The 15,571-nt window shown below is 44.3% G+C and overlaps 1 protein-coding gene across 7 annotated transcripts in view; it reads left to right on the forward strand.

Moving 5' to 3' along the window:
* Positions 1 to 911: 911 nt before the first annotated feature.
* Positions 912 to 15,571, forward strand: part of LOC147639000 (phytyl ester synthase 2, chloroplastic-like) — a 74,351-nt gene continuing 59,691 nt past the window's right edge. For 5 of the 7 annotated variants that reach the window (XR_015264059.1, XR_015264061.1, XM_086786418.1 and 2 more), the window contains exon 1: positions 914 to 1,430. Coding sequence is in view for 3 of the 7 variants with exons in the window: in XM_086786418.1 (XP_086642544.1) it covers positions 961 to 1,430 (470 nt within the window). In the remaining 4 variants the exon portion in view is untranslated. Of the gene's footprint in view, positions 1,431 to 15,571 lie in introns of all 7 variants that reach the window. The other 2 variants (XR_015264067.1, XR_015264066.1) reach the window with 2 other exon arrangements.

The raw sequence follows: 15,571 nt of genomic DNA on the forward strand, positions 1-15,571 counted from the left end.
TCATGTGAATCGCCATGTCAGCGACTAGGAGTAGCATGTTGTTTGCAGGCTGTGAAGATTCGAGTGTAGCTTGAGTGTCATGTCATGTGACTAGGAGTAGCATGTTGTTTGCAGGCTGTGAAGATTCGAGTGTAGCTTGTCAGCGACTAGGAGTAGCATGTTGTTTGCAGGCTGTGAAGATTCGAGTGTAGCTTGAGTGTCATGTCATGTGAATCGCCATGTCAGCGACTAGGAGTAGCATGTTGTTTGTAGGCTGTGAAGAGGTCGAGTGTAGCTTGAGTGGGCAGGAGGCTCAAATTACATGTAGTAGCGGCGGGCCATACAACTGGCAGTTAATCGAATATTTGATTAGTTGCAACATGCATTTTTAACCATCAAAGTAACCATGTCATGTGAATCGCCATGTCAGCGACTAGGAGCAGCACGTTGCTTTGCAGGCTGCTTGCAGGCTGTGAAAAGGTAGAGTGTAGCTTGAGTGTCATGTCATGTGAATCACCATGTCAGCGACTAGGAGTAGCACGTTGTTTGCAGGCTGTGAAGAGGTAGAGTGTAGCTTGAGTGTCATGTCATGTGAATCACCATGTCAGCGACTAGGAGTAGCACGTTGTTTGCAGGCTGTGAAGAGGTCGAGTGTAGCTTGAAGAATGGGCGGGAGGTTCAAATTACATGCAGTAGAAGCGACGGGCCATGCAACTGGCAGTGATTGAATATTTGATTAATTGCAACATGCGATTTTTAACCATCAAAGCAACCATGTCATGCAAATTGCCATGTCAGGGGTTGGGAGTTGAATCACCATATCATCACCACATCAATGACTTGGTGGTTCGCCTATGTGGACAAAGGACAAACATTGCAACTTGCAATGTATCCCAAGAAATGCACACGTAGGATCTTAGCATTATAGGACTTACCGGATCCTGGTGCACACGTGGGATCTTAGCGTTATAGGACTTGATTATGGCGTCCTTATGCATGCCCTGCTTATCACAGTGGCCTCCATGGCCTCAATGTTTTCGAGACTCACAAACGCTAACCTTCAATCACGGTCCCTGCATCCCTTCTGCTCGCTTGCAGCGATGTTCTCCAGTCGCGTGCGCCTCTGCAAATGGTGCTCCATTTCTGCGCGAAAGCTCGACGCAGCAACAGCAGAACCAACAACCGATTATGACGGATGCAGGGATGCAAGAGCCTCGCAGGCCAGTGGGGTGGTTTTTTGCTGGTGATGATGATGATGATGCTGATGTTCTGTGCACTGTGCCTGTTTGCTCCGTGCCAGAGTTCTCCACCAGCTCCAGATCTGTGACCCTGCTCAACCCTTGCAAGCTCTCATGCGACTGGTCAAAGAGACCCCTCTTAATTTATGTCCCCGGCATGGACTGCACAGGGCAGGGCATCCGTAAGCAATTGCCCTACTTGATTGACTCCGGGTCAGTGTTCACAGAAAACCTTCAAATTATATTCTATGGGCCTGCAACATTATCATTTTTATGTGCAAAATGTTTGCATACATTTAAGAGGCTTTAGTCATTTTTCAGCTTTCGAAAACTTCTTCTAAATTTATGAAATTGCAAGTTTTATAATCTGTCTGGAAAACTGGTTTTCTGTCAACATTGCTCTGGTAGTGACAGTAATTTATGCCAATCTATGAACATGGGAGTTGTGTACACATATATCTTTTTTATATATGTGTGTATACATATATATATACATGCAAATATGTAGCAAGCCTTTCCAAATCCCAACCTAGTTACGCAAAAAATTGTTTTGACTGGACACAGAATGTGGTTGGACATAAACTAAAGAAAACCAAGCTGCAAGAAGAGAAAGAATAGCACAAACTGAGATGGTGGATATTGCTAAAACCATCCTGCATAAGATCCTCAACTCTGAAAAGCAACAAGATAAAGAGGAGCAGGTGGTGAATCCGTCCTCAAGGTCCTTTGACCTTGCAATGGCTGTCCACACCTGAGCAAAGGCAATATCTAAATCTCTTACATACTCACCAGGTGCAAATATCTATTTTTGTGCGAAGCATGGGTGGCAAAATCATAGTCACAGGGAATGGGCATTTTCAGACTCGGGAATGTTGGGGATGGCAGCATCTTCCCGTTCCCGTTCCCATTCCTGTCCCATGTCACTCTATAGTCATAGGGAATGGCCATTCTCAATCTTTTCCGTCCCCGTCCCCATTGCGTCCCATGTGACTATGGGCAAAAACACCTTACCATAAACAATCTCAAACGGGACCTTTTCCATAGATGCATGCATTGTATTGTATGCAAATTCAACAAGCGGTAAGTACTTCTTCCAAGAAGACTTTTGATAACATTTCAAGAGGTCTAACACAGTTGGATTTTCAATCTCACTTTGCCCATCCGTTGGAGGATGATAAGGTGACGAGAAGTCCAATTTGGTGCCCATGTTATCAAACAAGGCTTGCCAAAAGAGACTTGTAGTCTTGAGATCTCTATCCCCTACAATGGACTTCGGCATTTCATGATGTTTGAACACTTGTGCAAGATATATCTTAATCATATGCTTAGCTTTGATGGTCTTCCTGACCGGCAAGAAGTGAGCTTGCGTGTTAAACGTGCCCACAATTGTCCAAATGGCATCATTACCTTGTTGGGTCCTGGGTAAATCCGTAATGAAATCCATTGTAATACTTTTCCATGGCTGCCTGGATTTTGGCAATGGCTGAAGCAAACCTCGTGCCTTTTGCCTATCAAATTTCACCCTTTGACAAGTGATACATGTACGTATATGTGTCTCTATGTTCTTTTGCGCATTTGGCTAAAAGAAATACAGCTCAATCATGTGTGTAGTAGGCATGACCAGCATATGGAGGAGCATGATACTCATTCAAAAGCTTTTGCCTCATGTTAAGACACTACACATAGGCAATTATTTTTCATAAGATAACTCTCTTTGATCTCAAAGGATGCATGTGCATGACCAGCCATTAAATTAGCCCAAATAGTGGCAAAATTAGCATTCATGAATCATATGCTACAAATCACGCATGGCAGACAAGTCTCCATGAGAGCAAACCGAGATAGCTGCTATATACGGCTTTTGTGACAATGCATCTGTCACTACATTCTTCTTTCTTGGGGTGTGCAAGATTTGAAAATGGAACATGGAGAAGAATTTGGCCATCCTCATATGCTTCTCTGACAATTTAGTTTGGGTAAGAAAATATCTCAAACTTAGGTGATGTTTCTTCATAGTGAAATCAACTCCAAGAAGGTAATGTTTCCATATGAATAGTATATGAATTACAACCAAGAGCTCTTTCTCATAAATGCTAAGAGAGAGCTCTGCAACATGCAATCTAGGGCTCTCATAAGCCACAACTGTCAGAGTGCGTGCGGAAGCGATACGGAGACAAGAGAATGAGAATGAGAGAAACATAGAAATCTGAATATATGATGCAAGTACAATTGCCCTGCGTGGAGCAGTGTGTGGCTCTGTGGGTAGGGCTTGTGGATGGAGAAGAAAAGGAAACAAATGGATGAATGAGTGAGAGCATCGGGGCATATATATACCCCCTCTAGGAAGCTGGCCGATTGGTCCTAGAAAAAAGGACAAAGGAGGGCAAAAACAAATAATGCCAGAAGACCCATAAAAGGTGCCTAAAAAATAATAGAAAAATAGCCAATGCTACCTAAAAATAATCAGAGCTCCTATGTCCCCCATTGACTCAGTGATGGGGCTCACAACCAGGAGATGATTCATGCTAACACCCCCTCTCAGATCCTGGGTGTGGCATAAAGCCTAAGGAGTTGAAGTGAGTAACCATGGAGCGCTGTGGAAGGGCCTTTGTAAACAAATCCGCTGCATTTCTTGGAAGGACAATACTCAATGAGATTCTCTTGTGCCATAATCTGCTCTCGAACAAAATGATACTATATCTCGATATGCTTCGGGGTTCTTGGCAATTGCCAAGCAACTCTGGTTGTCACAACGAATCAAGGTAGGCTTCGTATGTGGGAACCCAATCTTCGTAAGCAGTCGTCTAAGCCAAACCACCTCTTGAGCAGCTTGCAGACATCGCTCGGTACTCAGCCTCTGTAGAAGACAATGCCACCGTAGGCTGCTTCTTAGAACTCCATGAAATAGCTCCGGATCCAAGAGTAAAGAAAAATCTAGATGTCGATTTCCGTGTGTCGACGTCTCCAGCCCAATCAGAATCTGACCATCCATTAAGAGTAATCCCTTGGGTATACATGATGCCATAGGACCGAGTATCTTGCAAATATCGCAATACCCGTTGTGCTGCCTGCCAATGCACAGATATATCTCTGTTGAGACACAAAAATACCATCACGAGTTTGGAAGATCTCCAAGTCGAGGAAGAAATGAAGAAGTTCAAGATCTGTCATCTCAAACTCTTGGCCAAGCTGTTCCTTAGTGCGAGCAATATACGCACTGTGGCTCCCAGTGAGAATCAAATTATCTACACAAAGAATAATAAGAGTAACCAACCCTCCTTCTTTGTAGATGTAGAGATTAGGATCTGAATCTGATCTTTGAAAACTAGTCTGAATGAAAAAGCTATCAATACGCTGGTACCATGCTCTGGGTGCCTGCTTGAGACCATATAAAGCCTTCCGTAAACGGTAGACCATATCTTCTGCTCCTGGAATAAGGAATCCTGGGGGCTGCTCAACATAGACTTCCTCCTGTAGAGTTCCGTTGAGGAAGGCGGACTTTACGTCCATCTGATAAATGGGCCAATGATGATGAGCTGCAAGAGCAATCACTGTCTTGATGGTGGTCATCTTGGCCGTAGGTACAAAGGTTTCATGAAAATCCACGCCAGACTTCTGGGGGCATAACCCTTGGCAACAAGACGAGCTTTGTGCTTATCCAATTTGCCATCTGAACGATACTTGGTCTTATAGACCCATTTATGGAGTGTTCTCTCTCTCAAGGCATCACCACACAGAAAACACAATCCCTAGATGATGAGGGAAAGCAAAGACGAGGAGGAAGATGAGGCTGAAGTGTAGAGGAAGGGCTGTCAGAAAGGGGAGGGTGGGAGGCTGTAAAACGCAGCCAATATCTGCCGGCTGATCATCAAGGAAAAGAAGGGCAACTGAAAGAGGAGGGAAGAGGGGCTGAAGCGCAACTCCTAGGGCTGTAGAGAGGAGGCGGAGCAGAAACGCAGCCACCTAATCAGTCCAACAGCCGGGAAGCAAAAAAAACGCACCTCTCCTACCGGATCCGATGCCTGAAAAATAGGCCGCCTTGATGAAACGCAGCACCCCTTTGATGATGACAATGCTGGCCGCCTCTGGAAAACGCAGAAATCAGCAGCTTCTTCGCGACGAAAAAACTCTGGAAAGATGCTTGGTGCTCTGATACCATGTCAGAGTGTGCGGAAGCGGTACGGAGACAAGAGAATGAGAATGAGAGAAACACAGAAATCTGAATATATGAAGCAAGTACAACACTAGGGCTTGTGGATGGAGAAGAAAAGGAAATGAATGGATGAATGAGTGAGAGCATGGGGGCATATATATACCCCTTCTAGGAAGCTGGCCGACTGGTCCTAGAAAAAAGGACAAAGGAGGGCAAAAACAAATAATGCCAGAAGGCCCATAAAAGGTGCCTAAAAAATAATGGAAAAATAGCCAATGCTACCTAAAAATAATCAGAACTCCTATGTCCCCCAGTGACTCAGTGATGGGGCTCACAACCAGGAGATGATTCATGCTAACAACATGTCCCTCTTGATTTAAATGTAATTTTCAAATTCATTGCATTCCACACTAAATGGCTTTTGCAAATCCGGAATGATCAACACTGGACTATTTGTAGTTGCATTTTTCAATTTGAGGAATGCACCTTTGTAACATGTAGTGGAAGTATTCGTAATTTGAGGATCCTCTCACACAAATGCTCACACCGTCTTCTCTGTAGCCCGAGTTTCGCGAGTTTAGCAATCTACTTTAAGACTTCAAACTTTAAGAGATTTGAGAGCATTGTAGTTAGGAAACACGTTTCCTATAGGGAAGGAAACTTGGAAACATTTCCTACAAGCGTTTTTTTCAAGCAAATTTTTTGACTTTTTTTTTTTGTCCCAAATCTAACGTCGAAATCTGTTTGACGCTTTTGTTATTTGTGATTCAAAGATTGCAGGCTTCAAATTGGTGTTTCCATGTATTCTATGCATCTAGTGTTATTTTTACATATTTTATACAGTACATATTTGAAATTTTGTACATGCAAAAACCTGTAGGTAGGAAACTTGTAGGAAACTTTGGGCTGATTTTACGAAACCCATTTGAAACTTTTAGGAAACCCGTTTCAAACAACCCCCTAACTACTATGTTTGAGAGAGAGAGAGAGAGAAACTGTACACCGTATGGGGTCCCAAATTACCCACTGAAAGGCTCCCTTATCCCATTACCGGAATAGTATTTGCTTTATTTCTTTGAAGAGACTGACCGTGGATTGACGATAAGCCAAACGCAAGATCTCGGAGGACCAAGAGTCAGGCTGAACTGTACATGGCTGTAGTAGCTCCAATGATGACCAATCTCGAGCCTATGCACTCTTCCCAATGGATGTAGGAAGGCTGCAAATCTGAGGCTGAGAGAAGGGGCTGATTGGGACTGTTCTAGGCTATGTATGAATGCTGAAAATGAGTACGAATGCTGAGTTTTACCTTCACCAAGTGGCTGTAGCAAAACGATGCATATGAGGATGCTGAAAACTGTATGAATGCTGAAAACGCAAGGGGTTTTGTAGGCTGAATGCTGTAGATGCTGCGTTTTACTGAAGGACGACTGAATTGCTCAAGCGTTGATGCTCCTATATGCTGATGAGGAAAACGCTGAAGGCTGATTTGCTGAATTCTGCAATCGCTTATGCTCCTTGTGCTGAAGGCTCCAAGCGTTGAGGTCTTTAATGCTGATTATGATATGAATGAATGAATGAATGATATGCTTGGCTATTTATATGGACAATTGATGCTGGTCGGCTGGCTACAGAGCTGGCTGATTGCATCTGTCCTGGATAAATGGATAAATGATGTAAAAATGCCCAATAAATGCTATAAATTATGGGAATAATACTGGATAAATTCTAATGAATGCTAGATGTTAACTGAAGGCTTCTGCAATGGTCTAAATGCAGTGGATGAATGCTATGCATTATGCAGAGTGCTTTCTAATGCAAACCCTAAGGCTTCTACTGACTCTACATGCATGAATGCATCGCTTCAAGTGGGTTAAGGGACTTGGATTGACTAACTGACAGTCTAAGGCTGAGAATGACCTACGTAGCTCGTGCTTGACTTATCTTGGACTGGGGATTACAATGATGCACTACAGTGCAGAGTGCATGTGACATTCCCTTCTGTTTAGCTTGGTGGCAGGTTCATGGCTTTCAAGTAGGCCGCCAACAATTGGGGGTACTCTTGAAAGAACTCCTCGTCTAGCCAAACGGCTTTGTGCGTACCTCGATCGCGGAACTTTGTATAGAAGTGACGTATCTGTCGATCGGAACCATGCTTCTAACGATGAAGAAGGATCATGGAAAACATCATGCATTGTCCAACTGTTAGGTAACTTCAACTTCATGGAGACATCACTTATCTTTTTAACTATTGGGAACGGTCCAAAACTACGGAAAGAAAGCTTGGGACATCATTTGCCTACTTGTTTCAATCTCTGTTTCATGATGCGCAGATCGACTCAATCCCCTTTCTCGAAGTGGACATCTCGTCTAGACTTATTTGCTTGTCTGTGAACTGAATAATGGCCAGGCTGAAAATTGAGGGCCAAACTGGGTTGAGTACCAAACTCTGCGGAACCGACATGCGGATTAGTCATGCTATCCAAGTCTTTTCCAGAGATTTTGAGAATGGTAGACTCCTGAATGGTCTGGATGCTGGTCTTTCTACTAAGAACATCTGCTACTGGATTATGTTGACCAGGGATGCATAGTTGCACTTGATCATTCCTCCAAACTGGTGGAAGAGTTGACCCTGTCTAGTGTGCTGATTACTCCACTGGGCACTTGGCATCGTCGGGAGCCACTTAAGTGCTTGGTGGTCTGTGGTGACTGTGAAAATGCGTCCATAAAGAACAGGTTTTAAATGTTTGAGTACTGACTGCTGTTCTAGCTTGTCCTTGAAAGTCTTGGAAAGACGATAGGGAAACTTGCTAGGAGGTTCTGTCCTAAGGACCAAATCGATAGGATGATCCATAGGACAAGAGGGTGGGATACTGGGTGGGAGATCATCCTTAAGAAAAATGTTTGAACGAGAAAGGAGATTTGCTAACTGAGGGACCGAAGAAGAAGATGAGACGGCGGTTATCAATGAGAGAGAAGCTGTGTGAGCATAAACTAATGCTCCTTCCGCTCCCTTGCGGATAGCTCGTCGGGCCTAGAGATGAGAAATCATAGGAATGCCAAGAGTGCTCCTATCCCCACGAATCGTGATAGGCTTCGGAAAACCTTTAGAGATAATAAAGGTGGCTTGTCCTGTCGAATCCCCACGGATCTCCTCGTGATCGCTCCTGATGCGAGACTCGAATCCTGCAAACAAACGAATAAACTAACAAGGGGGTGCAGGCCTGACTCACCTCCCAACTATGACAGCCGTGGGCAAGCCCACAGTCTTGGCTGTCCCCTCCGAGCCATGAGCTGAGCTAACTAGGATGACGTACCGACCAATCTCCTCCTCGCGACGTCCCATACCGCCACATGAAGCTACCCTCGCGGGCCTCGAGATTGCTGCCGGCCTCTGCTGCATAAAGCAGGTGCACGTCTGCACTAGATCCAGGCTCCAAGACCATAGAGCTCTCACAAACTCGCGAGACTCTCTATGTCCCAATAAATAACCTTGGCCACCCTTTTATAGGCTCTTGGCGGGTCATCGGGCGTCCACACTTGGACGCCCGCCCGTCCATACTTGGGTGCCCGTCCGTTAGTATATCCCTAACTCAGCTCGTCAATCAGCCTGCCTAGCTCCAAGCTTCCCCAAGCCTCGAAACTAGTCTTGCATGCGTGTAGCACACGGTAGATACACACTGTGCACATGACATACTCCCCTTCCTCTAAGAGCTCACTCCTGAGCTTACTAAAAAGCCAGGGTAATCTCTCTGAAGAGTAGTCAATGTCTCCCATGTAGCGTCCTCCTCAACATGATCCTTCCACTTGATCTTGTATTCCGTGATAAGCGTATTACGCAATCTTCTTTGACGAAATCCAAGAATCTTTTCAGGTTCGTGCGGAACAAATGTCATGTCCTCGACATCTATAATTTCTTGAGGAGTAACTAATTGATCTGTTCCACCCAGTACTTCCTTAAGTCTACTGACATGAAATACAGGATGAACTTTCACATGAGAAGGCAAATCCAATTCATATGCAATTGAACCAATCCGTCGTGTAATACGAAATGGTCCACAGTATCTAGGGGATAATTACGGAGATCGATCTGTCCGTAAAGTCTCGGAATCTTTCGGAACTCGCAAATATACCATCGTTTCTTCAGAGAACTCTCTGGGTGAACGATGTCTATTAGAATAAAACCCGTCTCGGTCTTGAGCACTTCTAATAGATTCCTTCGCAACTTGTAACATTTCCTGCATATCTTGCAAAAAATTACGTGCTGCATCATGCTGAAGTCCTGAGAATCCTACCATAACAGGTGATCTAGGTTGAAAACCATACATAAGCATGAAAGGACTAAACCCTCTACTCGTATGCTTAGTACTGTATCCTCCAAAATCTAATTCACTCTTTCAGTTTGGCCATCAGATTGAGGATGATCAGAGGAATTCAAATTCAAAGTTGTTTCCAACTTCTCAAAAACAAGTTTCCAAAAATCACTCGTAAACTTAGAGTCCCTATCACTGACTATGTCCTGCGGTAACCCGTACAGTCTAAACAATTGCTCGATAAACTGCCATGCTAATTGCATAGCTGTAATAGTCTTCCGGGTCGGTAAAAATCTAGCCATTTTTGTCAAGCGATCTACCACAACCCAAATAGAATCGTGGCCTTGATGTGTTCTTGGCAATCCGGTAATAAAATCCATGGAAAGACTTTCCTATTTATTACCTGGGATTTGCAAAGGATGCAACAACCCAGCCTGTCTAAAGCGTTCAGCTTTATTTGCCTGACAAATCTGACACTTGAGAACATAATCTTCTACATACCTTTTCATCTTTGGCCAATAAAAAGTGTGTTTCACTAACGATAGTGTCCTGTGTACCCCAGGGTGTCCAACAGAAGGGGCATCGTGACACTCCTTAAGAATCTTGGACCTAATGTCCGGGATCTGTGGTACACAAATTTTGTCATTACGGAATAGTAAACCATTCTGAATCATCCACTGGCCTCCTGCAGCCTGAATGGTAGACTGCTCAGTCATTGAGTCTTGGTCAATCAATGAGCTCCTGTCCTGGATCTTCTGCCAAAATGGACCAAAATAACTATCAGTCCTGCAAAGCTCTCTCAATGACTGAAATAAGTCAGTAGAAATCTCGGTGAACGACAAAGTATTCACCTCTCTAATTCGACTAAGCGCATCTGCAACACTATTCATGGACCCTTTCTGATAACGGATCTCAAAATCAAAATCTGGCATTAACTCCGCCCAACGAGCTTTCCTTCCTCTCAAGTCATCCGCATCACACACATACTTGATTGACTGATGATCAGTCAATACCACAAACTTGGAGCCATATAAATAATGTCTCCAAACCTTGAGAGCATGATCACAGCATAAAGCTCTTGCTCAAGGGTTGGCCAACGAGATTGAGTGTCGTCTAGCTTTTTACTTTCAAAAGCAACCGGTCTACCATCTTGAAATAGAGCAGCCCCGATAGCATAGTCACTGGCATGAGTTTCAAGAACATAAGGCCGACTAGGATCGGGTAATGCTAAGATAGGTGCTTCCTTGACTTTATCTTTCAAAAGCACAAGGCCATATCCAAATCGTTATTCCAAGTGATAGGTTGATTTGACTTACGTCCACGACCTTTCAATAAGTCGATCATCGGTAGTGTGAGCTGAGAGTACTCCCATACAGATTTCCGAAGAAAAACAACAAAACCGAGAAAAGAACGAAGTTGTTTCACTGTTCGCGGTATAGGCCAGTCCAGAACCTTCTGAACTCGATCATAGTCAATGCTCAATCCATCTCGAGTGATCTTGTGTCCCAAGTAAATGGTTTCTGTCATAAAGAACTCACATTTACTTAACTTAGCATATAGTCGATTCTGTCTTAAAATAGATAAGACAATCGTGAGGTGTCTGACATGATCCTCAAGAGTACGACTTTATATCAAAATATCATCTAGGAACACCACCACAAATTTCCCCAAATGTCCACGAAAAAGATCGTTTATCATTTGCTGGAAAGTGGCTGGAGCATTGGTTAACCCAAAAGGTAATACGAGAAACTCGTAATGGCCATACCTAGTCCGAAAGGCGGTTCTTTCGACATGCCTTTCATGAATACGTATGTGGTGATAGCCAGTACGTAAATCTATCTTCGTGAAATATTTCGCTCCTGCTAACTGGTCAATCAGGTCATCGTATCTAGGAACGGTTCTTAATGGTCAGCTTGTTCAATCTCTTGTAATCTATACACATTCTCCAGGTGTTGTCCTTCTTTCTCCTAAGCAACATAGGTGCACCCCAAGGTGATTTACTTGGACGGATCTGGCCCATCCTTAAATAATCTTCGAGTTGTTTAGCCAACTGATCTTCCTCAGCTTGGCTCATCCTGTAAGGTGGAATACTGACAGGATGAGCACCAAGGATCAAGTCAATACGATGATCTACTGCCCGTTCAGGTGGTAAACCCGATGGCAGTTTCTTAGGAAATACGTCTTGAAACGAATCAAGTATCTTCTGTAATTCTTTGCTTTCAAACACACTTAATTCATTTACATCCATGGAAGGTATGAGAAATGAAGAAAGTGGAATCAAGGCACAATGGAAAGCGGTATACAAAGAAGAATCCATTATATTTCCAAAATCAATTGTATTTACAAGAGGTCCCTGAGAGGGATGAATACAATCACCTAAAATACTATATTGGGTGTCCCTATGCTGAAAAGAAAAAATATGACTAGACCAATCTATCTGGACTTGAAGAGTCTTAAACCACTCAATCCCTAATAATAAGTTTACATTCTCTAGGTGCATTACATAGCATTCTAGAGTATCTTTTTAGTCCTGAATCTGGATTGGAAGCATCTCCACCTTTCGATCCCATACTTGCCTTCCCGCAGGTAGGCGTACCTCATAGGTATGATCGTTGGATGTCGTATCAAGACTCAATTTTTGCACAAGTTTGTAGTTAACAAAGTTGTGTGAGCTGCCAGGGTCTAAAAGAATGTGAATCTTATGGCCATTCACTTCTCCATAAACTTGGAGAAGATCATGCAAGCCAAATACTTTAGAATTGAACAGACAATCAGAACAAGTACTAGGGCGAGAAAGTACAGTAATTGACGTACCTGTCAAAGACAACTGGTTAGCTGCCTTTGGCTTGGGTCCTGCGTTTGTCTTGGCACCCTTTTGCTTCGGGCACTCGTTACGCATGTGTCCTTTTTCTTCGCAAATGAAACGTCGTCCTTCCTTCTTGAGCTTTAAAGCCCTAAGGAGTCGTTTCTTCTTCGCTGGTGTCAAACTTGAATTCTTCGAAGGTTGGTCCGAAGACTTGCCTTCAGTCGTGTTAGCCATAGGTGCGGAGAACTTTCGTTTATGCTTGTTCCCCTGCGCGGTAACGGGTTTCGACTTGGAAGAGACCATTGTATCATCATAGATACGCGCTGAATGAATGGCCTCGTCCAATGTTTTACATTTGTTATTTTTAACCTGTAATTGGTACGAGTCTGGTAAACCAGCTACGAAAAACCCCAACAGAGTAGTAGGATCCATCTTTGTAGCTTTCATCTGCAAGTCCCGAAACTTCTAGAGGTAGACCTCATAAGTGAGGTGCTGCGAGGTCATGGTCAAAGCTGAAAACCGGGCAACAACATCATAATCATCCTCTTTCTTGAGGAATTCTTTCTTGAAGACGTCTTCGAATTGTGCCCAAGTCGTTGGCTTAGGGTTGAGTTCCTTCCACCAAAGCAAAGCTTTGCCGGACAGAAACTTGCTGCTAACTGGATCTTCTTTCCATCATCATATGGATGAAACTGAAAGTGAACTTGCCACTTATGTAGCCACGTGTCCACGATCTCCTTGGTGCGCTGCTTTTGCTCGTCCCCGAACGGTTCCGGAGTAATATTGGGGCCTAAAGCAGAGGCCAAGGTATCCATACCCGATAAAGTAGAGAGGGTAGTGGTCAATAGAGCGATGGAGTTCTGCAAAGCTTGCATCTGGGCGGCGATTTGTGCCTGACGAAGCTTCGAGAGCTACTTTGAACTCTTGGAAATCTGATTTTGACACAAAATTGTCAAAAAGATCGGCATCGGTACCTTCCGTAGTAGCCGGCAAGCCTTCGCGTTCCACAAGGGGCTCCAACTCCGATTCTTGGGTCGACATCTTGAAGAGGGCAAGTGGAGAGAAAATTCGATCTTTGCACAATGAAAGTGCAAGGGAACTTGAGAGCTTGAGAGCTTGAAAACTTTGAGAGATGTGTGGCAAGAAGCCCACTGAAGGGGTTTATAAAGATAGCCCCAAAAGCTTCTTGAGCTTTTGCTTTTGTGTTTTATATATATATATATATGGATATATATATTCTATATTCTTAAAAAAAATAAACACTTTTAAACCTTGGAGGAGGGGTTTGTAAACTTTAAAAAAAAACTTAAACTAAAAAAAACGAAAGCCCAAAAAAAAGGCGTGTGCTTTCCTTGTTTTTTTTTTCTCTTCCCTCTTGGATTAGAGCCATCGGCGTGCTGTCTGCAGGCGTCATCCACGAAGCCGCCGTCGTCGACTGCTATCGGTGCACCTTCCTGCCGGCACCTGAGTGCGCATAGGCGGCCTGCAGTGGCCTGCGCCACCTTCACGAAGGTTTGGCCACAAGGCCACGTGGCCTGGGCGCGCCTGCCTGGCTTGGCCTGGGCGCCTGCCCGCCTGGCGTAGGCGCCTACGTGGGCCTGGCCTGGCCTGGCCGCCTGGCCGAAGCGCTGCGTAGGCTTGGTTGCCTGGCCGCCTGGCTATGCAAGCCCATGCGCCCGCCTGCAGGGTCGCCTACAGAGGCCTGGCCGGCTGCCAGCCTCCGATAGCCAAACGCTAACACTTGCCAGCGCCTCCTCTCACAAACGTGCTCTCTCTCTCATTCGCGAAAAGCAAACCTGCTTTTTCCTGTTTTCTCTCTCTACATTCATGCGATTGCACAAACGAGTCATGCCTCTTCTTTGCAAAGCAAACAACCCTACTTAGACTACCACCTCCCATCAACATGGGTTTCTTTGATGAAGAAAAACACATACTGAATTTGAAAACAGCAGTATGCACAGAAAAAACAGCAAGCTTTTCTAACACATACCTTTCTTCGACCTCATCTTCTCTACCTACCGACTTGCTCGTTCACGAGGCATGCTCTGATAGCACTGTCAAATCCCCAGGGATCTCCTCGTGATCGCTCCTGGAACGAGTTCACCCCTTCCACATTGGGGACCTTGAGTTTTAGGGTAATGGACAGGAGAGTGATGGCTGGAGGTGCATCTTGGATCGTCTAGTGCCGGATGGAGGCATTAGGCGCAAAATTAGAGACCAGCTTGCTGCATACAGATTCTTTCCTGGTGCTTTTGGTTGTGGAGATGCACATGAGGATAGGTTGAAGGTTGGGGTTGCTTTGTGGTGGGAGGACTATGGTCCAGATGGCCCTGAGCTGCAACAGTTGGCTAGCTGCATTCTTAGCCAAGTTGTAAGCTCCTCTTGTTTGGAGCAGCTTTGGAGTTCTTACAGCCATATTGCATCAAAGAAGAGGAACCGCCTCAGTGTAGAAAAAGGCCAATGATCTTGTCTTTGTAAGCGCAAACTTGCGAATGCTTTGCAAGGGTGCGACTGCAAAGGTAGATCTCTTTATCTAGTGGGAGATGGAGCAAGAGGAGGGAAATGAGCAGGCGGCGACACAACATAGTCCAAAGGTCAATGCCACTATCTTTCAGAATGGTCATGTAGGTAGCCATGATCATGAGGCCAACACTTCTCAAGCTCCAAGCTCCGATTGAGCATTGCAGGCTCTGTGATTTATCATTTAGCTATGTTTCATTGTTTTGACTTTGAAGTCTTGACTTGGGACTTTGTGTGTATTGTAGACTCTAATCTTTTGTTATTTGATAGTGATCATCATTCCATGGTTATATATTGGTTTGCCGGTGTACTTATTAGCGCCTGTTCAGCGTTTTCGGCGTTTGCATTGTGCAATGCACATTTACAAAATAACTCAAAACTTTAAACTTTCATGGGGATGTCGTAGTATCTAGTCCATACTATGCATAATGGAGTTGATAGTTATATAGTCTTGTGGGTTGACTTCCATGAGTATATAACATGTACGTTCCTAAAAGGTGAATTTGGGCATGTAGGTATATATATATATATTTAAAGTGATGCCTTCAAAGTTCAAAGTGTA

Source organism: Cibotium barometz, chromosome 4 (genome assembly GCF_041138505.1).
Source record: "Cibotium barometz isolate CiBa-2024 chromosome 4, ASM4113850v1, whole genome shotgun sequence".
Taxonomy (NCBI): Eukaryota; Viridiplantae; Streptophyta; class Polypodiopsida; order Cyatheales; family Cibotiaceae; genus Cibotium; species Cibotium barometz.